The 21,562-nt window shown below is 44.7% G+C and overlaps 2 protein-coding genes across 3 annotated transcripts in view; both read left to right on the forward strand.

The window, feature by feature from the left end:
• Window positions 1–1,191, forward strand: part of LOC119967049 (phospholipase B1, membrane-associated-like) — a 91,797-nt gene extending 90,606 nt beyond the window's left edge. Inside the window, exon 19 of the mRNA XM_038799068.1 lies at window positions 841–1,191. Within this exon, the coding sequence (XP_038654996.1) occupies window positions 841–942 (102 nt within the window). The 3' untranslated portion in view covers window positions 943–1,191. The remainder of the gene's footprint in view (window positions 1–840) is intronic.
• A 2,139-nt stretch (window positions 1,192–3,330) lies between these two features.
• The window catches only part of plb1 (phospholipase B1), a 94,559-nt gene continuing 76,327 nt past the window's right edge, over window positions 3,331–21,562 (forward strand). For both annotated transcript variants that reach the window (XR_005460907.1, XM_038799067.1), the window contains exons 1-7: window positions 3,331–3,443; window positions 6,105–6,165; window positions 8,622–8,680; window positions 11,168–11,241; window positions 16,765–16,808; window positions 19,381–19,489; window positions 20,233–20,284. Coding sequence is in view for 1 of the 2 variants with exons in the window: in XM_038799067.1 (XP_038654995.1) it covers window positions 3,399–3,443; window positions 6,105–6,165; window positions 8,622–8,680; window positions 11,168–11,241; window positions 16,765–16,808; window positions 19,381–19,489; window positions 20,233–20,284 (444 nt within the window). In the remaining variant the exon portion in view is untranslated. The remainder of the gene's footprint in view (window positions 3,444–6,104; window positions 6,166–8,621; window positions 8,681–11,167; window positions 11,242–16,764; window positions 16,809–19,380; window positions 19,490–20,232; window positions 20,285–21,562) is intronic.

Consider the following 21,562-nt stretch of genomic DNA (forward strand, 5'->3'; position numbering starts at 1 on the left):
GCCCTGCGCCCCCATCGGCAGTGGGAACTTCCCATTGTGGGCAGCCCCACACCGTCGGGAAATCCCCGGGCGTGGGTGCATTGCCGGAGTAACGGAGAATCCCAACAGCAGATAATCCAGCCCTCCTTTTTTCGCAAAAATAAAAAGACACATTGCATGCACTATCACTTGCAGTTACAAACCACTTACACAGTCTACAGGGAAATCATCACATACGAAGGACAAACTGTTCAGTGTAGTCTCCCTCACTTTATTTTTTCCCTACATACACATGGCACACTTAATCTTTAAAGTGTTCAGGTCCTCTAATGGTAAGCATGTGTGTTGTTGGTGGCTGACCGTCTGCCGTTTGCTGGTCCCTATTGCGATGGCACTACCCTGGGGAGTGATGTTGCTGATCCATTACATTTGTCAGGGGTGCAGTTGACCTCTGTGACTGATGGTCATTCCATTCCTGGTTTGATTGGCAAAACTGACCCTCCCTTGTCAGCTGTCTGCTGCAATGGAGCGGTTTCTCTGATCACACCGATGTGTCTGCAGTTGCAACAATAAACCTCGTTATTCGCTTTCAGTTTATAATCGAGGTGACAATGATTTCACACGGGTTCCAAGTTGCCAAGTGAGCTGACTCTTGTGCTGTGAAATCGATGTTATTTGACTTCTAGGATGGACTACCATCTAAAATAAGGAATGCTGGCTCAGGAGAAGCATTTAAAGCAAAATTCCACACAGACTCCTAATCTTATGGCGAGAGGTCTGGCATAGGAAATAGACAAATAATGGTCAAATTCTGTTCCGAGCCAGTCAGACTGACCTTTGTTTTTCTTTGACTTCTTTCAGCTGGAGCCAATTGGTATGAAGACGGCCAATCAAACGTTTGATGATCACATTAACATCAGCTGTCCTTCAAAGGCATGTTTCACACAGCTTCTCTACAAATAGACTTCATGGTTTTCTATAGAACATTGACTCTTATTTGGTTCCTTGCTTTCTATGGGTTGTCATATTTTGTGCCTTTTGCCTATGGGTTAGCTTAGTGCTCACGGCGGAGGTGGCGGTGGTGTTAGTGGCATTCATTGGACTAGTAATCCACAGACCTTGGTTTGAGTCCCACCATGGCGGATGGTTAAAAATCTAATGATGACCACGAAACCACTGCTGTGGAGCTCTGCCTGAGTGCTTCCCACACACCTGCTCTTCAAAACAAAGAGACAGCCTCTTTAAAAAAAATACTGTGGTTAGAAAGAACAGCTGCTCAAAAGTGGAAGTACTTTAGAGTTAATGGATTCTATATAAATAAGCAATGGTAATCCATCTTTTGAAGTTGCCTGAAGAGGCTTGTAAAAAGCAATAGGCTGAAATTGAATGTGGACAATGCAGTTCAAAGCTTTTTGGCTTCTAAGTATACACAGAGGTTCAAACGACATTAAAGGGCAATGAAATTGACTGTGATATAAGCACTTCAAAGGTTTCCATCATATTAAAGGAGCATCTTTTATATGGTATTCTCCGGTCGTTTGTTGGTGGCAGGATTCTCTGGTCCTGCCAGCAGCACAGTGGGTTTCTGGCGGAATGGTGTGGCTTCAATGGGAGTTCCCATTGACAATGGCATCAATTGGGAATCCCACTGCCAGTGAATGGCGCACCAGCCCCTGCTGCTGAGAGTCCCGCTAGATGTTTCTTGTTCTGGAGGATATAAAGGGTCAGAGGTCAGTTTAAGATCAGGTCAAGGTTGTGAATATCAGCTCATGTAGGTGGATGGACTGTGGGTATTGAAGGTATAGAGTCTGTCGGAAATTAAGGACTGAATGTTACTGTTCCCTATCAGCAGGGTGAGCATGAAATAGCACGGGTGGGCTTCCTGAAGGGTTCTCACCCACTCCAGCCTCAGCAATTTTATGCTGGGGTGGAGGAGGCCTCTGACAGGCCTTGCGCCTTGGCCCTAATTGATTTCCTTAAGTGGACGTTTCCCACCCATCCTCAATTTTTACGACTTCCTGATATGAAGGAAGTCCAAAAGTAATGGGGTTCAGAACTTGGGCAGTGGGTGGTGCCTCCAACAGAAACCCCCTTTAAATTTTGGGTGCCCCCTCCCTTAAGATCAGGCAGCTGTGATACCTCCCTCCCTGTGTGGCCTCTCCCCTAACACCCCAAGCCCAGATTGTCAGCCATCTCCAAACCCGAGACCTCCCCTACTCTCCCCACCCCGAGACCCCCAAAACATACTCCTTCCACGAAGGCCAGGACTTGTTTCCGGGGATTGCATGCAGTCCAGTCCTCTCCACTGCAGCTTCTGGCACAGCAGGTCTGATCAGATTGGCCAACAATTCTCTAAAGCAGGACTTCCTCCAGAGAGGCTGCCTGTCTGCAGCCAATTAATGCTCATTGGAGCACAAAATCATTGGGGGGCAGGCAGTATTGGCCGGGATGTGTTCCCTGCCAACTCTTAGGATAGTGAGGCAGGAAACCCCACCACCCTAAAAATCCTGACCCAAGGGTTATCCAAGGCAGTACTTCAACCAAGTAATCTATGAGGACAGAAATGGGAGGCACGATGGAGAGCTGGGTGTCATTAACGCATGTTTGCACACTGACATCACATTATCTGAATAATGATATGAAGGGGGAACCATACAACTGAGGAAAATGGGTGGTCAAAAGATCGAATCCTTGGTGGATGCCAGAGATAGCGATACTGGGGTTCAAGACAACACGCTGTTGCGACAATTAGATAAGGTAAAGTGGAACCGAGCACACAGATTTCCGTGGAGTCTGACAATGGAAAATAGGCACTGAATTAACATGGTATGGTTGACTATGTCAAAGGCTACAGGGAGGTTGCAGAGGGATCTTTCACCAAGGGCAACAATGGGAAATGGCCGGCTGTATAAACCTATGGAGAATGGTAGGATAGCTAAACAGTACTCAATGAGGAATAGTAGTTTATATGGAACAAAGCCAATGGGGAGATGGGAGGATGGAGAACCTCCAACAACAAATGCAGCACTATCCAGATGATAATCGATAGGCTATTGAAATGATTCCCAGTAGTGAATGGGGGAACATATAAAGGAGAGCCAATATGCTTGAAATTCTAACCATGAATGGAGGAGTTAGGACCTGGACATATTCCCATACTGCGGCTTTCTGTTCTTAGTTTCGGAGTTAAATATGCTGCTGAGCAAAAATAACTTTCTCATAGGAAGGGAGGGAAAATATCTAATTCAAACCTCTGTGTGGTTAAAAATATTAATAATAGCCAAGTCAGAGTCGGCATTTATTTGCAAACTAATTGAGTTATTTTGTTTGCCCTATGGTAATACCAGGAGCAGCCATATTTGAGAACATACAGAAACAGTAATTTTACATATCCAAATAACTCTGGACAGTTGACTTCAATGGCACCTGTAACCCTTGGGACCACACCCATTCCATTGGACAAGGTCAGTGATAAATACAATCTTATATTGTTTCAAGATGTTTCTTTGAAAATCTTACTTGCCCTCAATTGTTTTCCATGCCGTCTGGAGAGGGTGGTTTCAGAAATGAAATCCAGGTTTCGGGGGGTGGGGTGTAAAATGGAGTAATAAATTCCTATTGCGCATTATACGTTACTATCCAAGATGAACCTCTGCACTGTAAATTTTTGTTTGTGATAGCTTTGTTCCTCTTGTTGCCTCAGTGTTTTGCAAAACCTGCAGCTGTCCACTGAAAGAATAACCCTTGGTGCCCCTTGGTGTCCTGGGATGTACAGGTTAGGTGGGGTTACGGCGATAGGGCAGGGAAGCGGGCCTCTTTCTTTCAGAGGGTTGGTGCAGACTCTATGGGCCGAATGGCCTCTTTCTGCACTGTAGAAATTCTATGATCAGGTTCCTGTTGGTGCGTTCTTTATTTCTTCCTGGGGTGTCGGCGTCATTGGTAAGACCAGAATGTGTTGCCCAACCCTGACGACCCCTGAACTGAGGGCAGGCAAGAGTCAATGGCATTGTTGTAGGTCTGGACATGACAAGGTAACAACAGCAGATTACCTTCCCTAAAGGACATTAGTGAACCAGAAGGGTTTTTGCAACAATTGGTGATGGCTTTTATGGTCACCATTACTGAGAGCAGCGCCGGAATTCTCTCACCGTTGCGATTCACTTTTCCCGCGGGCAGCGGACCCTCCCCCCCCCCCCCCCCCCTCCCACACCCCACAGGTTTCCCGGCGGTGTGGGGTGGCTTCAATGGGAAATCCCATTCACAAGCGGCTATGGAATCCTGCTGCCAGCAAACGGCACTCTGCCGAGTGACATGTGGCTGGGGCGTCCAGAGAATCCAGCCCTAGCTTCATCTTCCAGGTGTATTATTGAATTCAATGCCACTAGACGCCATGGTGGGATTTGGACCCATGAATCCAGAGCTGTGCCTCTGGATTCCTAGCCCACTACGCCATCATCATTGCCTCCCTCACCCACCCTGCCCTCCAGGCCTTGACCTAGGTTCGACCTAAACAAATTAGTAGAGTTGGAGAAGGGAGATGGGTCAGATCATCTTCATCGACATTGGAAATTTTGCCAGCCCTTTAATAGATTGAGGCTAGAGCTGCGACATTCTATCACTGACTGGTGTTTAAATTGTACTTGTATTGTTACGCCACCCTGCGCTAGTGTGCGGTCAATTCCAGCCCCACATGCCCCAGAGTCACAACACAAGTTAGTTAACCAATAATTGTTCTAAAAATTCCCAAAGTCTTTGGCCCTTGGTTGCTCAATAATTACAGTCACCAGGTTTGTAAGTTCAAACACAACTATTGTTTATCTATGGCAAGAATAATGATGAAATACACAGCAGATACAGTTGGTTAAATATTAATAAATACCTTACTCGCCCTTTAACTTACCTGCCTAATCCCAACCCCCCTACACACACACACCCACAAAGCACAAGTCAGACAAACACAGATGGGTTAAAAAGGGGAATAAATAGGGACAAAGAGGAAGTTTCATAGAACATACAGTGCAGAAGGAGGCCATTCGGCCCATCGAGTCTGCACCGACCCACTTAAGCCCTCACTTCCACGCTATCCCTGTAACCCAAAAACCCGTCCTAACCTTTTTGGACACGCATCCACCTAACCAGCACATCTTTGGCCTGTGGGAGGAAACCGGAGCATCCGGAGGAAACCCACGCAGACACGGGAGAACGTGCAGACTCCGCACAGACAGTGACCCAGCATGGAATCGAACCTGGGAACTGGAGCTGTGAAGCCACAGTGCTAACCACAATGCTAGCATGCTGCCCTCTATGCTACCGTGCTGCCCTCAGAAGGTTGTGAACCTTTTTAGAAACCAGCCAAGGATGAAAAATAATAAAGAGAAGGATAAAGAATGAAATGAAAAAATGTAAAAGAGAGAAAAAATATAAAGATAATAAATAATAAATTGGAGTTTGAGAGAAAAGCAGCACAAAATATGAAAATGATCATGAAAGCTTCAACAAGTATATAAAAAGGAAAAGTGTACCTGAAATAGGCATTGATCCCATAGTGGGGCATTAATAACAGAAAACAAGGAAATGGCAGACTTTGAACACATCTTCTCTAGTGTTGCAGCACTCAGTATGCTTCATCCCATGTCTATGTCTATGTATTTACATTGTGTATTTATCACATGTCCTATGTTTTTTCATGTGTGCAACAATCTGCCTGGACTGTATGTAGTACAATACTTTTCACTGTACCTCGGTACACGGGACAATACATCTAAATACTCAAGGTTGATATTTGATCAACAAGGGTTGGAGTTGGCAGGCAGGAGAATGGGGTTAGGCCACAACGAGGTCGGCTGTTCTCTTATTGAATGATGGAGCAGGTTGGAGGGGTCGATTGACTTACTCCAGCTCCTGTTTCTTATGAAGTTGTGATAGCGATGTATGTGAATGAGGTTCTCAGGAGGTTTTAGCATAGGTGTGGAAACTAGTGAAAACTTAATCGTAATTTCAGTATAAATTGGATTGCGAAAATTTCAGTTCAGTTGTTACTCAGAGAGGGACTGTGGGAGGATATTCTCTACTTATTCAAAACCACGTAAGAATAGATTGAATTTTAAGGCTCTGATTATTTACAGGACTTTGGAAGTGAGTTACTTTGCAAAGACAAGTCTCCATCAGCCACCATTCCAAATTCAGGTAACTGTAGATTATTTAAAATGTTTTCTCTCCTTTCTCCCTTCTTTCATAATTGGCCGGAATTCTCCGGTTGTTGCAATTCAGTTTTACCGCTGGAAGCACAGCCCATCAGTGGGTTTCGCGGTGGCGTGGGGTGGGTACAATGGGAAATTCCATTGACAATCGGCAGGAAGATAGAATCCTACTGTCAGCGAGTGGCCGCGGCAGAGAAACACACGGCATGGGGTCCCTCGCCATTCAATGAACCACATTAACAGCACAGAAAGAAGCCATTCAGCCCACAGGTCCTTGCCAGCTCTCCGCAGAGCAATTCAGTCAGTCTTGCTCCCTGTAGCGCTGCAGATTTATTTCTGTCAAGTACCCATCAATTTCTTTTTAAATCATTGATTGATGCCATTTCCACTGCCCTTGTGGGCAGCAGGCTCCAGATTGTTGTCACTCACTGTGTAAAAAATGTTCTTCCCCATGTTCCTCCTCCATCTCTTGCCCAAAGCCTTACATCTGTGTCCCCCTAGTCGTTATACAATCAGTTAACAATGGTGTTGGAGGTAGTATATTGGCACGGATAGAGAATTGGCTAATGGGCAGGAAACAGCGAGTGGGGAATAAGCGGTTCTTTTTCAGGTTGGCGACCTGTAACAAGGTGGGTCCCACAGGGCTCAGCACTGGGATCACAACTGTTTACAATATATATTAATGACTTGGAGGAAGGAAACAAATGTACTGCAGCCAAATTTGCAGACAACAGAAAAATAGGTGGAAAGACAAGTTGTGAGAGGGATACAAATAGTTGGCAAAGAGATATTGATAGGTTAAGTAAGTGAGCAAAACGTTGGCAAATGAAGCGTAATGTGGGAAAATGTGAAGTTGTTCATTTTGGAAGGGAGAACAAAAGAACAACGTATTATTTAAATGGAGAAAAACTGCAGAAAGCTGCAACACAAAGGGACTTGGGGTACCTGTGCATGAAACACAGAAAGCCCACGCACAGGTGTAGCCGGTAAACAGGAAGGTCAATGGAATGTTGGTCCTTATTTCAAGGGGGTCGGAGTATCAGAGTCGGGAAGTCTTGCTGCAACTGGACAGGGTACTGGTGAGACCACATCTGGAGCACTGGGAGCAGTTTTGGTTCCCTGATTTAAGGAAAGATATGATTTCATTGGCAGTGATTCAGAGAAGGTTCACTGGGATTGATCCCAGACTGGAGGGACTGCGTTATGAGCAAAGGTTAAACAGGTTGGGACTCTACTCATTGGAATTTAGAAGAATGAGAGGTGGTCTAATTGAAACATAAAGAATTTTTTAAGGGCTGACAGGGTAAATGCTGAGAGGTTGTTTCCCCTCATGGGAGAGTCTAGGACCAGAGGGCACAGTCTCAGAGGCGTCAATTTAAGACTGAGATTAGGAGGAATTTCTTCTCTCAGAGGATTGTAAGGGCAGAGTCCTTGTGTATATTTAAGGCTGAGATAGATAGATTCTTGATCAGTAAGGGACAAAGGGTTACGGGGGAAGGGCAGGAAAATGGACGTGTGGAATGTCGGATTATTGAATGGCAGAGCAGGCTCGAGGGGCTGAACGATTTATTCCGTTCCTGTTCCTTATGGTTTTATTAATCCTTTTATCCCAGGAATCGGCCTAGTAAGCCTCCTCTGAACTAATTCCATTGCAAGTATTACCTCCTTAGGAGACTACAACTGAACACAGTTCTCCAGGTGTGGTCTCACCAATTCTCTGTACAGATGTAGCAAGACTTCCTTACTTTTATACTCCATCCCCCTTGCAAGAAACCCAGAATTAAATTGGTCTTCCTAATTATGTGCTGTACCTGCATATTAACCTTTTGTGATTTTCCTTCCCCTATTCAAAGCTGTCATAACTGTGTGCGCTTATATCAGATCTCCTCCTAACCTCCTTTGCTCCAAAGAGAACAATCCCAGCTATCTGCAGCCAAACCTTGTAAGTAGAATCCCCATTCTTGGGGATTTCTGCACCGTCTCAAGGACCATCATATGTTCCTGGAGTGTGGTGACCAGAAATGTATTGGCGTTGCCAGTCAACCACTTGGGGTGGGGCCGGGATTCTGCACAAGCCTGACCGGACAGAGATGGCAGCTCTCTGGTTAATCCCAACTCGGACAACCTGAGAGTCTTTTAATCTGGTACTGGCCAATGAATTATTACTTTTAGTTTGACACAAATGCTGGGACTAGTGTTCACTCATTGAGTTCAGGTCATCTGGGTCCTCAAGTCCCAAAAGATGTGCTGTTAGGAGAATTGGAAATTCTGAATTCTCCCTCTGTGTACCTGAACAGGTGTCGGAATATGGCGACTCAGGCTTTTTCACAGTAACTTCATTGCAGTGTTAATGTAAACCTACTTGTGATACTAATAGAAATTATTATTGATAAAGATTATTACATATGAAATTTATAACTTCCTGACTTGACTGTTTTGCAGTTCATTCTCTGCGGCCAGCTGATGTGAAAGTTATTGCAGCGCTGGGAGACTCTCTGACGGTTTGTATAGCATTTGCATCACTATTGTCAAACGTTTCTTCAAGGTCTGTGTGTCAATAATTAATGATGTAACTGTGTGTCAATAGTTAATGATCATAGTAACTGTACTGATAGTAGTCTGCACACCTGAGTTGTCAATTCCCTGCCAGCTGTTTAATGATAAATTTAGGAATTTTAAACTCCAGCGCAACAACCAACATGAAATGAAAATGAAAATCACTTTTTGTCAAGAGTAGGCTGAATTAAGTCACTGTGAAAAGCCCCTAGTCGCCATATTCCGGCCCCTGTTCGGGGAGGCTGGTACAGGAATACATAGAATCATAGAATTCCTACAGGGCAGAAGGAAAACATTCGGCCCATCGAGTCTGCACCGACCCTCTGAAAGAGCTCCCTATCGAGGCCCCGCCCCCACCCTATCCCCGTAACCCAGTAACCCCACTTAACTTGCACATCCTTGGCCACTAAGAGGCAATTTATCATGGCCAATCCGCCTAACCTGCACATACTTACTGGAGCACCCGGAGGAAACCCACGCAGACATGGGGACAAAGTGCAAACTCCACACAGACAGTACCAAGGCTGGAATTGAACCCGGGTCTCTGGTGCAGTGAGGCAACAGTGCTAACCACTGTGCCACCGCGCCACCTATAAAGATATTCAATGTAAAGCAAAATGTAAACTATAATCCCTGTGATTCTCTGACTTAGCATGTGACTGCACTCGAGAGGGTGCAGAGGAGACACACCAGGATGTTGCCTAGGCTGAAGCTTTTCAGCTATGAAGAGAGGAAAGCTAGGCTGGGGTTGTTTTCCTTCGAGCAGAGAAGGTTGAGGGAGGACATGATGATTCTATATCCTCCCTCAATTCTGAGAGTCATAGATAGGGCAGATAGGAAGATGCCTTTCCCCTTAGTAGAGGGGTCAATAGCCAGGGGACAGAGATTGAAGGTAAGGGGCAGGGATTAGAGGAGATGTGAGGAAAAGCTTTTTCACCCAGAGGGTGGTTGGAATCTGGAACTCACTGCCTGAAAGGGTGATTGAGGCAGGAACCCTCACAGCATTTAAGAGACATTTGGATCAGCACTTCAAATGCCATAGCATACAAGGCTACGGATCAAGAACTGGTGCAGAAACAATGGGCCGAAGGGTCCCTTTTTGTGCTGTAAAATTCTATGATTCTCTAATAATTCTAACTTGGACCTGCATGCAGAACCAAACTGAAATTCACAGGCCGCAATGTAGCTAGCTAAGGGCGCAAATCGCATAATGGCCGCTAAATCACACAAGAGGACACAAATTATATTTGCTTTGGAGAGGTTTCAGTACAGATACCAAGTAATTTGGACATTTAGAATTCTCCCTCTGTGTACCCGAACAGGCGCGGAATGTGGCGACTAGGGGCTTTACACAGTAACTTCATTGCAGTGTTAATGTAAGCCTACTTGTGACAATAAAGATTATTTAAAAAAAAATAAGTGTCAGAGAATCTGGAGTGAAAACTCAGCTGTACAGCTGGAAAGCTACACATAGAATTTAGAATTTACAGTGCAGAAGGAGGCCATTCGGCCCATCGAGTCTGCACCAGCTCTTGGAAAGAACACCCCACCCAAGGTCCACACCTCCACCCTATCCCCATAAGCCAATACCCCCACCCAACACTACGGGCAGTTTTGGACACTAAGGGCAATTTAGCATGGCCAATCCACCTAACCCGCACATCTTTGGACTGTGGGAGGAAACCGGAGCACCCGGAGGAAACCCACGCACACATAAGGAGGATGTGCAGACTCCGCACAGACAGTGACCCAAGCCGGAATCGTACCTGGGACCCTGGAGCTGTGAAGCGATTGGGCTATCCACAATGCTACCATGCTGAGATTTCAGTCTAAAACTGACACTGACAAACTTTGGGACGATTCCACCCACTGGCAGCATTGCTATAGTAGATCCACGTAATACAAGGAACCTGAATGGGATATTTTTTCCCCACTTTCTTTACCTGGCAGTAACATAGGAACTGGAGTAGACCATTCAGCTACTGGGGTTTTTTCAATTATGTTTGTACCTTCACTCCATCTACTTGGATTGTTAGCTCAACCTTTAACACGCCTGTCTGCAGAGGTTTCTAAGTGCCTGAAAATGGGGTCAGAGGACATACATAACCAAATTCACAATGTGACTGACTCTATTTTGAAAGGAGTCCACTGCTTGTACCTAAAGCACCTGCCTGTTTCAGACAATAGTCCCCTTTTCAATATGGAAACCCAGCTCCTAAGACGTAGATAGGGATGAGAAAAGTAATATTGTACAATATATTCTTTTGACATCTGATAGGCAAATTGAGTGGTTTTATTCACTCTCGGCACATTCAATTTGCCTTATAGCAAAATTTGTGCAATCTCAACTTCCTCCTTGAAAACATTGGGAGAGATTTATCTTACCTGAAGGAGGGAATTTGAAGCTCGTCCTCGTGTCTTTTGTCTTACAGGCTGGCAATGGGATAGGCTCGAAACCCAATGATGTTCTGGATGTCTTAACCCAGTATAGAGGGTTGTCCTTCAGGTAAAACCCGCTGTTATCAAATGAAAGTCTAACCGGATTGATGACGATGAAAATGACATTTTTGATGGAAGAGTCATTTTGGCACAGAAGGAGGTTATTTGGTCCAGCTTTGCCTTTATGTCTAACCTGTGTATCTCTGCATCTCGGGTCATCCAGACAAAAACTCTGAATTCATTTCCAGAGGTGGTTAGGAGCGGTGAGGAAGGTCTGATAGATTTGGATGAGACAATGAGTGGGATGGGCCAAATGGCCTCCGTTATCAGCATCTTCACTTTCACCATTGAGTCTATCCAATAGGCCAGCATGTTTTTACTCTTGGTTTATAAGTGAGGAATCATAGAATCTGTACGATGAGAGAAAAGAACAACCAAGCGCAAAGGGACCATTTTAACTTTGTGTGGTAATTTAAAACTGGCAATAGCCAATAGCCAATCGACGACTCTCCCAAGTTTTACTTTTCATTGGCAATGGAAGAGATGTAAAGCAGGCTGCGTATTCAATTGGATAAATTCCTGTGATGAGAAAATGAGGAGAATGGGACTATACGGGGCTTTTCACAGTAACTTCATTGAAGCCTACTTGTGACAATAAGCAATTATTATTATTATTATTATATTCTCTGGAGTGCAGAAGTTTGAAAGGTGATCATATTGAAACATGAAATAGTTCGGGGTCTTGACAGAGTAGATCTTAAAAGAATAAAAAGCAAAATAATGCGGATGCTGGAAATCTGAAATAAAAACAGAAAGCACTCAGCCGGTCTGTCATCATCTGTGGAGAGAGAAACAGAGTTAATGTTTTGAGTCCAATATGACCTTTCTTAAGAACTCTGTTGCTGAGGGGCCGTTTCCACTGACTGGAGAGTCTAGAGTTAGGGATTTAGATCTAGATTTATGGATTTCAGTAAGGCGTTTGATAAGGTTCCCCACGGTAGGCTATTGCAGAAAATAAGGAAGTATGGGATTGAAGGTGATTTAGCGGTTTAAATCAGTAATTGGCTAGCTGAAAGAAGACAGAGGGTGGTGGTTGATGGCAAATGTTCATCCTGGAGTTCAGTTACTAGTGGTGTACCGCAAGGATCTGTTTTGGGGCCACTGCTATTTGTCATTTTTATAAATGACCTGGAAGAGGGTGTAGAAGGATGGGTTAGTAAATTTGCAGATGACACGAAGGTCGGTGGAGTTGTGGATAGTGCTGAAGGATGTTATAGGATACAGAGGGACATAGATACGCTGCAGAGCTGGGCTGAGAGGTGGCGGATGGAGTTTAATGCGGAAAAGTGTGAGGTGGTTCACTTTGGAAGGAGTAACAGGAATGCAGAGTACTGGGCTAATGGCAAGATTCTTGGTAGTGTAGATGAACAGAGAGATCTCGGCATCCAGGTACATAAATCCCTGAAAGTTGCCACCCAGGTTAATAGGGCTGTTAAGAAGGCATATGGTGTGCTAGCCTTTATCAGCAGGGGGATTGAGTTTCAGAGCCACAAGGTCATGCTGCAGCTGTACATAACTCTGGTGCGGCCGCACCTGGAGTACTGCGTGCAGTTCTGGTCACCACATTATTGGAAGGATGTGGAAGCTTTGGAAAGGGTTCAGAGGAGATTTACTAGGATGTTGCCTGGTATGGAGGGAAGGTCTTACGAGGAAAGGCTCAGGGACTTGAGGTTGTTTTCGTTAGAGAGGAGAAGGCTGAGAGGTGACTTAATAGAGACATATAAGATAGTCAGAGGGTTAGATAGGGTGGACAGTGAGAGTCTTTTTCCTCGGATGGTGATGACCAACACGAGGGGACATAGCTTTAAATTGAGGGGTGATAGATATAGGACAGATGTCAGAGGCAGTTTCTTTACTCAGAGAGTAGTAGGGGTGTGGAACGCCCTGCCTGCAACAGTAGTAGACTCGCCAACTTTAAGGGCATTTAAGTGGTCACTGGATAGACATATGGATGAAAATGGAATAGTGTAGGTCAGATAGGCTTCAGATGGTTTCACAGGTCGGCGCAACATCGAGGGCCGAAGGGCCCGTACTGCACTGTAGTGTTCTATGTTCTATCATAGTCTCAAGATAAGGGAGCAATCATTTCACAATGAGGTGAGGAGGAAATTTTTCATTCAGAGTGCGGTGAGTCACTGGAATCCTCTATCCTTGTGTCTGCTCAGTTATTCAGTGCATTGAAGGCTGAGTTTTGATTAAAAAAAGAGACATGCTGTCGACGATTTCCGTCTTGCAATCGTCAGAACAATTTGCAAGAATATCAAATAGTAAAGGGAAAAGTTTTTGAATTGGCCTGATGAGTGGACGATGAAAAACTTTGACAGCATGTCTCTTTATTCAGCCAAACATCTATTTATAGTCAAGACTGAGAGCAGTAGATTATTAGCCATTAAGGGAATCGAGGGATATGTGGGTCGGTTGCAAAAGTGGAGCAGATGTAGATCAGCTATGTAAAGCAGGTTTGAGAGGACATCTACAAGGAAATACAGACAGAAAATAGCAGCAGCAGGAGGCCATTCGGCCCTTCGAGCCTGCTTCATCATTCATTATGATCATGGCTGATCATCAAATTTAATACTCTAATCCTGCCCTGCCTCCCCCCATATTCCTTGATCTCTTTTGCCCCAAGAACATCATCTAATTCCTTCTTGAAATATGGTCTTCTGCTGCTCCTATTTCTTAAGTCTTTATGTTCCCCCATTTTACAGTATCACACAGTATCACACAGACACAATTTACCCTCCAAAGTATGCAACCTAGATGGAATTTTTTGAGTATTAATGGAGGAAACAGCAGAGATAGTGGATGTATTGGTTATGATATTTCAGAATTCCCTGGATTTTCCAGGATGGATGGGAAACATGCTAATGTGACGCCCTGAAAAGGGGGAGAAGCAAAAAATAGGAAACTGTCGGCCGGTTAGCTTGACCTCTGTGCTGGGGAAGTTGCTGGAATCATTCATTAAGGAGGAGATGACTGAACATTTGGAAAGATAGAGCTCAATCCACCAGTGTCAGCATGGTTTTATGAGGGGTAAGTTATGCTTGACAAACCTGCTTGAGTTCTTTGAGGACATAATCATCAAGGTGGATATGGGGGAACCTGTGGAGGTGGTATATCTAGACTTCCGGAAGGCATTTGATAAAGTGCCGCATCAAAGACTGATGCAGAAGGTGAGATTGCAGCGGATTGGGGGGTGAGTACTAGATTGGATTGAGGATTGGCTGACTAACAGAAAGCAGAGGGTCGGGATAAATGGGTCCTTCTCTGGCTGGCGAACTGTAACTAGCAGGGTGCCGCAGGGGTCAGTCCTCGGACCCCAACTGTTCACAATCTATATAAATGATGTGTAAGCAGGGACAGAGTGTAACATAGCAAAATTTGAGGATAATACTAAAATAGGTGGGGAATCAGTCAGTGAAGAGGAGATAAGATTTTACAGACTGATATAGATAGGCTAGGAGATTGGGCCAAAATTTGGTAGGTGGAGTTCAATGTAGATAAGTGTGAGGTTATCCATTTTGGCTGACAAAATAGAGCAGCAAATTATTATCGAAATGGAAAGCAGATTCAAGATGCGTCTGGACAGAGGGATCTGGGTGGCTTTGTTCATGAATCACAGAAAGTCGGTCTGCAGGTACAGCATGTAATTAAAAAGGCAAATGGAATAGTAGCATTCATTGCAAAAGGATTGGAGTATAAAGGTGGAGAATTGTTGTTACAATTGTGTAGGGTGTTGGTGAGACCACATCTGGACTATTGTGTCCAGTTTTGGTCTCCTTATTTGAGGAAGGATGTGGTGGCATTGGAGGCAGTTTAGAGGAGGTTCACCAGATTGATTCCAGGGATGAAAGGGTTGACGTATGAGGAGAGATTAAACAGTTTGGGTTTATACTCCCTGGAGTTTAGAAGGATGATAGGGGATCTGACCGAGCCAAATAAGATGCTAAACTGGATTGATAAAGTAAACATAGACCAAATGTTCCCTCTTGTGGGGCAATCTAAAATGAGAGGTCACAGATATAGGTTGAGAGGTGGTAGATTTAGAACTGAGATGAGGAGGAGCTACTTCCTGGGGTGGTGAATTTGTATAACTCGCTGCCCCATAGTGCGGTGGAATCTGAGTCATTAAATGGTTTCAAGAGGAGATCTACGTATTTCTGATTAAAAATATGGGCTATGGGCAGAAGGTAGGGAGGTGGATTTGAAATCAAGAAGAGGTCAGCTATGATCTGATGGAATGGCAGAGCAGGCTCGAAGCGCTAAATTGACTCCTTCTGCTCCTAATTCCTATGTTTAGGTGAAAAAGCTTTTCCTCTAATCTGCTCTAAATCTCCTGGCCTTGACCTTAAATCTATGCCCCCTGGTTAATGACCCCTTTGCTGAGGGGAAACGGTCCTGCCGATTGACCGTATCTATGCTGCTCATAATCTTGTACGCCTCGGTCACGTCCCCCCTCAGTCTTCCCTGTTCAAAAACAACCCCAGCCTAACCAGCCTGTCTTCATATCTGAAACGCTCCGGCCCAGGCAACGTCCTGGTGAATCTCCTCTGCACCTTTTCTAGTGCAGATGAGACATTAAACCGAGGTCTCATTTGTCTGTTCAGTTAGGCACATGACAACTTTCAAAGGTGGGCAGGGTGCCCTGACCAACATTCCTCCTTCAACCCTGAGCTTACCTGCTCATTCCTCCTATTCCTGTTTGCATGTGAAGGGATGAAACATTCCAGAGAGGGATGTGAACATGGATTATACAAACGAATTTGGATTTATGGGTGCAGTTAAATCTATGTCTGGCTGTGGGCACACTTAGTGGGCTGTTTCTCGGCGACTGCAGCATTTTGGTTGGCCTTGGGGAGTTTCTCTCAACATGGCCGTTTGCGAGCCCAGCAGGAAAGGCTCCTTGCAGGTTGGGGCCATTTTGTCCGGCTGTCTCCATCTTCCTCCCCCCCTCCCCCCTCCTTTCAGGCCCCCTCATTTTTGACCCCTCCCATCCTTCCCACCTTGCGAGCCCTTGTGGAACCCCCCTCACACTCCTTCCACCTGGAAAGCCCCTCCCCCCAACCAGGCCGGATCCCTGGCAGTGCCAACCTGACACCTGGGCACCCTGGCACTGGTTCACAACTGGTTCACATTTGCAGAAAGCAATACTAAACAGCACCGTAGCAAAGTTTTCTCGGGCACCAGAAGAATCCCACAGTCGCATATTTAAATGAGCCTAATGGATCATATAAATATCCAGGTCAGGATTACGCCCAGTGAGGGCGAGACCCATATCGCGAGGTTTCGCGAGATTTCAGTAAATCCACCACGAGGCGATTCGAGTGTCACAAATCTCTGAGAGGCCTCTTGCGAGATTCAGCCCCACGCCAAGTCGGGTGCGACGAGGCCTCTAAATCACGCCCTATATTTTTACACGAATGAAGTGAAAATAAACGTGTCTTAACTTAAAGCAAAATAATTTCAAATGCCTCTTAAAATTATCTTGAGAGAACGGTTTTCAAGACTTGTTCTGTGCTTTTGTTAACAGCATTGGAGGAGATGAATCGCTCAGAAGCTCCACGACTCTGCCAAGTAAGGACACCAGAATTACACAAAAGTTTTATTTTACGCACTCTTTGAAAGCTTTGGAACGTTCCTGCAGGATAACGTTTAAATGTAAAAAGTTACCTCACACTAGCACAAACTGGTAAAAGGCAAATTTAGCACTGATATAAAGCAGTGCTGCTGTATAGTCTGCTCCACGGGCTGCATCTCAGGGGAGTGGAGTGGAGTCAAATACATTGGAATTCTTCATGACGCCATTAGACATTCTGTAGCAAACAAAAACGGGTCTGGATGCATGGACAAAATAATCCTCAGGGTGGATTTTAGCTGTTTCCATTGGGTTAGAGCCTTGAAGGAGGAAATGGGCAGCATTGGATCGGCTGCTTGTTTTACACTTTGTTCATCATCCTGCTGAATCAGTACTTTAGCGTGTTTCCATCATGCAAATGCACCCAGTTTTTGTTTTCACTCTCAAATTATTCTCACTTCATGCCCTTCAGAACTAACTTCCACCCATCACCTGATCGATTCCCGTTTGATTCCCGTACCAGCCTCCCCGGAGAGGCGCCGGAATGTGGCGACTAGGGGCTTTTCACAGTAACTTCATTGAAGCCTACTCGTGACAATAAGCGATTTTCATTTCATCTCTGTGTTGCTCCTGGGCTCCGTTGCTTCGAAACCAGGACTTGAGCACACAAATCGAGGCTTCCACACGGGTGCGCTACTCAGGGAGTGCTCCACTGTTGGAGGTGCTATCTTTCGGACAAGACGCTAATCTAAGATCCTGGCTTGAATTTTCGTGCTAGTATTGGGTCCACAGAGTCGGGACATTTCCTGGCTCTGCATACCTGACCCAGGAGAGTGTGCTCCGGAGGTTGGGATTTTAGCTTTGGAGTGTGGGGTCCTCTGGGAGTCGAGTCAGCCAACCCCAGAACAAGGTGGGCTGAGCAGAAGGCCTGTCTCAGTGTACCAACACTTTGCCAAAGATTTTTTTGAAAACATTAAAGCAAAATATAATGCCTTCCAACCCCCCCTGCTCATACTCCCTCACTCCTTTGTGACCCCAACCAATCCCCATGCCCCATCCATGTCAACCCATGCACCTTATGCCCACTACCTACCCCCATGGTCCCTCATGTCCCCATGCCAAATTAAGCCCTCCAAACCCCCATAATCTTTCATACTTTATATGCCAAGCTATGTCTTCAAAAAAGCCCCCCAAGGTCCTTGATTGTCGCTCTGCAAACTAATGCCCACCCATGACTCCAGCCACCATCCTTTGCCCTTGCACCTACCATGCTAACTCACCCAGTGTCCGCAAAAGGCAGACCTCAGGAGCCACGCTGAGATGAAATAAAGTTTTTCAGTATATTTTGCAGACATTGTTTCCTCTAAAATGCTCATTCATAAAATAGTCTTTGCATTTACGTTCCTTCAACTACATAATCCTGTATAAGAACACACATATCATTCAAGTGATTAATCCCATAAAAACAAGCATTGGAATTCATTTTTTCTTTTATGGGATATGGGCATTGTTGGCAAAGCCCACCCTCAATTGTCCTTGAAATAAATGGCTTACTAGGCAATTTTAGAGGGCATTTAGCAGTCAAACACATTGCTGGGGGTCTGGTGTCACATGTAGTTCAGACCAAATAAGTTTGGAAGATGACGTTAGTGAATCAGATGTTTTTAATGACAATTGATTCATGGTCACCAACCGAGATTTATTAATTAAATTGAAATTACGCTATCTGCCATGATGGGATATGAATCCATGTCTCCATACCATGAGCCTGGGTCTCTCTATTATTAGTCTAGTGGCATTATTTAGCTCACTGATTTAGCTCACTGGGCTAAATCGCTGGCTTTTAAAGCAGACCAAGCAGGCCAGCAGCACGGTTCAATTCCCGTATCGGCCTCCCTGGACAGGCGCCGAAATGTGGCGACTAGGGGCTTTTCACAGTAACTTCATTGAAGCCTACTCGTGACAATAAGCGATTTTCATTTCATTTTCATTACCACTGCACCACCATCATAGTAATGGGTGCCAAATGCTGGCCTAGCCAGTGAAGCCCACATCCCATAAAAGTGAATTTGAAGAAATTCTCCATTCAGGATTCCATAACCACTTATGGAGCTGTCAACCAAATTGTGAAATGGAAGTCTGTGAAATCAGCCATGCTGCACACATCCAGTAATGACACCCCCACAGGCTTATGTTAGCAGACAGTGAAATAGCAAAAAATGATTTAGTTTAACTGTACACATTTATTTCAAACATTTACAGGGCAGGAGTTTTAAATACCTACATAGTGTAACAGTTGCTTTTGACAATTGCTTTTGAAACTTTTGACTATTCCATTGGGTTTATGCACTTTCATGTCCACATTTAACAATCCCAAAGGGCACCTTACCTTTCCCAAAGGGCACGTGACCTCCCCAAATCTGCCCTGTATCATATCCAAAGGGGTAAATTACATAAAACCACCCAGCAATAAATATTGCTGATTTTTAACTTTTCATTGAATGTGTTAAACAATTTTACAGTAGCAATTATTGTTTTCAGAATAATATCTCCCTGTGTCTTTTCCTTCAGATATTCTTCGTGAATTTAACCCTTTGTTGACTGGATTTTCCACTGGAAAGGGGAATCTTGAAAATCCCAGAACATTTCTGAATCAAGCTTTTCCGGGAGCCTTAGCTGTGTATGTACTTGGGTTCCATTCCTGTAATATCCATGAGGCACGGTTTTATGCTGGAGTTATGCTGGTTCCTCGGTGTAACTTTAGCAACCCCAGTAGTACGTTCTTTAGGAGCCTTTTCCTTATTCTCCTCTCACATTTCCTATTTCCTGCAATTGGATTTACACTTCTCTGAAATTTGCCAACATATCTGCCCTTCTATTTCTCTCGAACTGTCAGGGGACCTATAGAACACTCCCAACAATGTGATTGCTCCATTTTGGTTTATACCTTCCACCCAGAGAATGGTTGGAGTCTGGAACGAACTTTGTGAGAGGATGGTGGAGGCAGGTTCAGCAGAGGCACTCAAAAAGGAATTGGATTGATATCTGAAAATAAAGAATGTGCAAGGTTATGGGGATTAGGTAGAATGCTTTGTCAGCATGCCAGTATAGTCACGATGGGCTGAATGGCCTCCTTCTCCACTCTAATTCTGCAATATAGGTAGTGGGTGTTAGAAGGGAGGGTAATATGGAAGCTTAGAAAGCCATAAACACTTTACAGTCCATCAGAGGCTACTGTGCATTTATGATTTTCAAAGTATCTGACGTTCTTGGGGAGGTGGGAAGGCTCGCATCATGCTATAACACAATAACTTTGGGTGTCCATCAAACCCTAATTTAAATGCTCATGTTCAAAAAGAGCAAGAAGGGACATCTGAAAGAGGAATACTAATATTACTCAAATGTTTTTCTTTCAATAACTAGAGAACTCCCAGGTCAAGTGAGAAGATTAGTGGACATGATGAAAAATCATTCGGTAAGGTTTCTCCAATAATATTAAATCGTTGCTTTCTGAAACTTTGAACACAATTGGGAAGCTTCACTTCTACACATTTATATTTAGCATATTCTAGCATATTCCTAAACCGTGCCTAAAACCTGGGTGAATCATTAAATTATCAGCAATTGGGTTACATACAGGACTTCCGATGAAACTTAATGGGCTCAAACTTGAGCATCTCAAGACGAGATTACATAACTCTATCTTTTTTTGAAATTCATGAAATATGCGTATCACTGGCTGGGCCAGTATCTATTTTTAACATAAATTTTGAGAAACCAATCATTTTTTTTCCAATTAAGGGACAATTTAGCATGGCCAATCCATCTAACCTGCATTGTGGGGGCGAAACCCACGCAGACGGGCCAGTACTTATCGACTATATTGGCCATTGCAGAGACATCCACATTGCTGGAGTCACATGATGGCCAGAGAGGAGGACATACTTCCTTCCCTGAAAGGACGTTTACAACAACACTTGATGGGTTTTTACAACAATTTCATGGTCATCATTAGGCTTTGAATTGCAGATTTCTTTTTATTGGACTCAAATTTCACCATCTGCCATGGTGGGATTCGAAACCAGTTCCCTGGAACTATTACTCTGGATCACCAGATTGCTAGTCCATGACAATACCACCACGCCATCACTTCCCCTACTAGCTAGCATGAAGATACATGACAGTGAGACTATCAGCGATCACATTGGCTCATCACCATTCTGATATTGCTTACCCCTTTATGGCAGTGAATTGCCAGTGACAAAAGGTCTATGTACACACCTGAAAAACATGGGAATTAGAAGCAGGAGTCTGTGCCACTGTTCAAGAAGGTCATGGCCAGGATTGTCTGGTCCCGTCACCGACAGGCATCGTCACAGGCATGACGGGAGAATTTGGAAAGCTGTTGACTTTTAGCATCTCTCCAAATTTTCCCATCCTGCCCGCAATGATGTCTGGCAACAGAAGGCCTGGAAAATCCTGTCCTTTGGCTGATCATCTGCATCAAGTCCTGTTGCCTGCACTACCCCCATCTCCCTCAATACCCCAAAATCTACTCACCTCTGTCTTCAACATACTCAACGTCCACAGCTCTCTGAGGTGGAGAATTCCAAAGATTCACAGCGCTTTGGGTGGAAGAATGTCTCCTCATCTCCCATCCTAAATGGCTGGTTGCGTATCCTGGGTCTGTGGCACCATGGTCTGGGTTCCCCAGTCAGCCAGGGCTACATTGACCTACGCACAGCGCAGAGAG

The sequence above is a fragment of the Scyliorhinus canicula genome, chromosome 6 (genome assembly GCF_902713615.1).
Source record: "Scyliorhinus canicula chromosome 6, sScyCan1.1, whole genome shotgun sequence".
In the NCBI taxonomy this organism is placed as follows: Eukaryota; Metazoa; Chordata; class Chondrichthyes; order Carcharhiniformes; family Scyliorhinidae; genus Scyliorhinus; species Scyliorhinus canicula.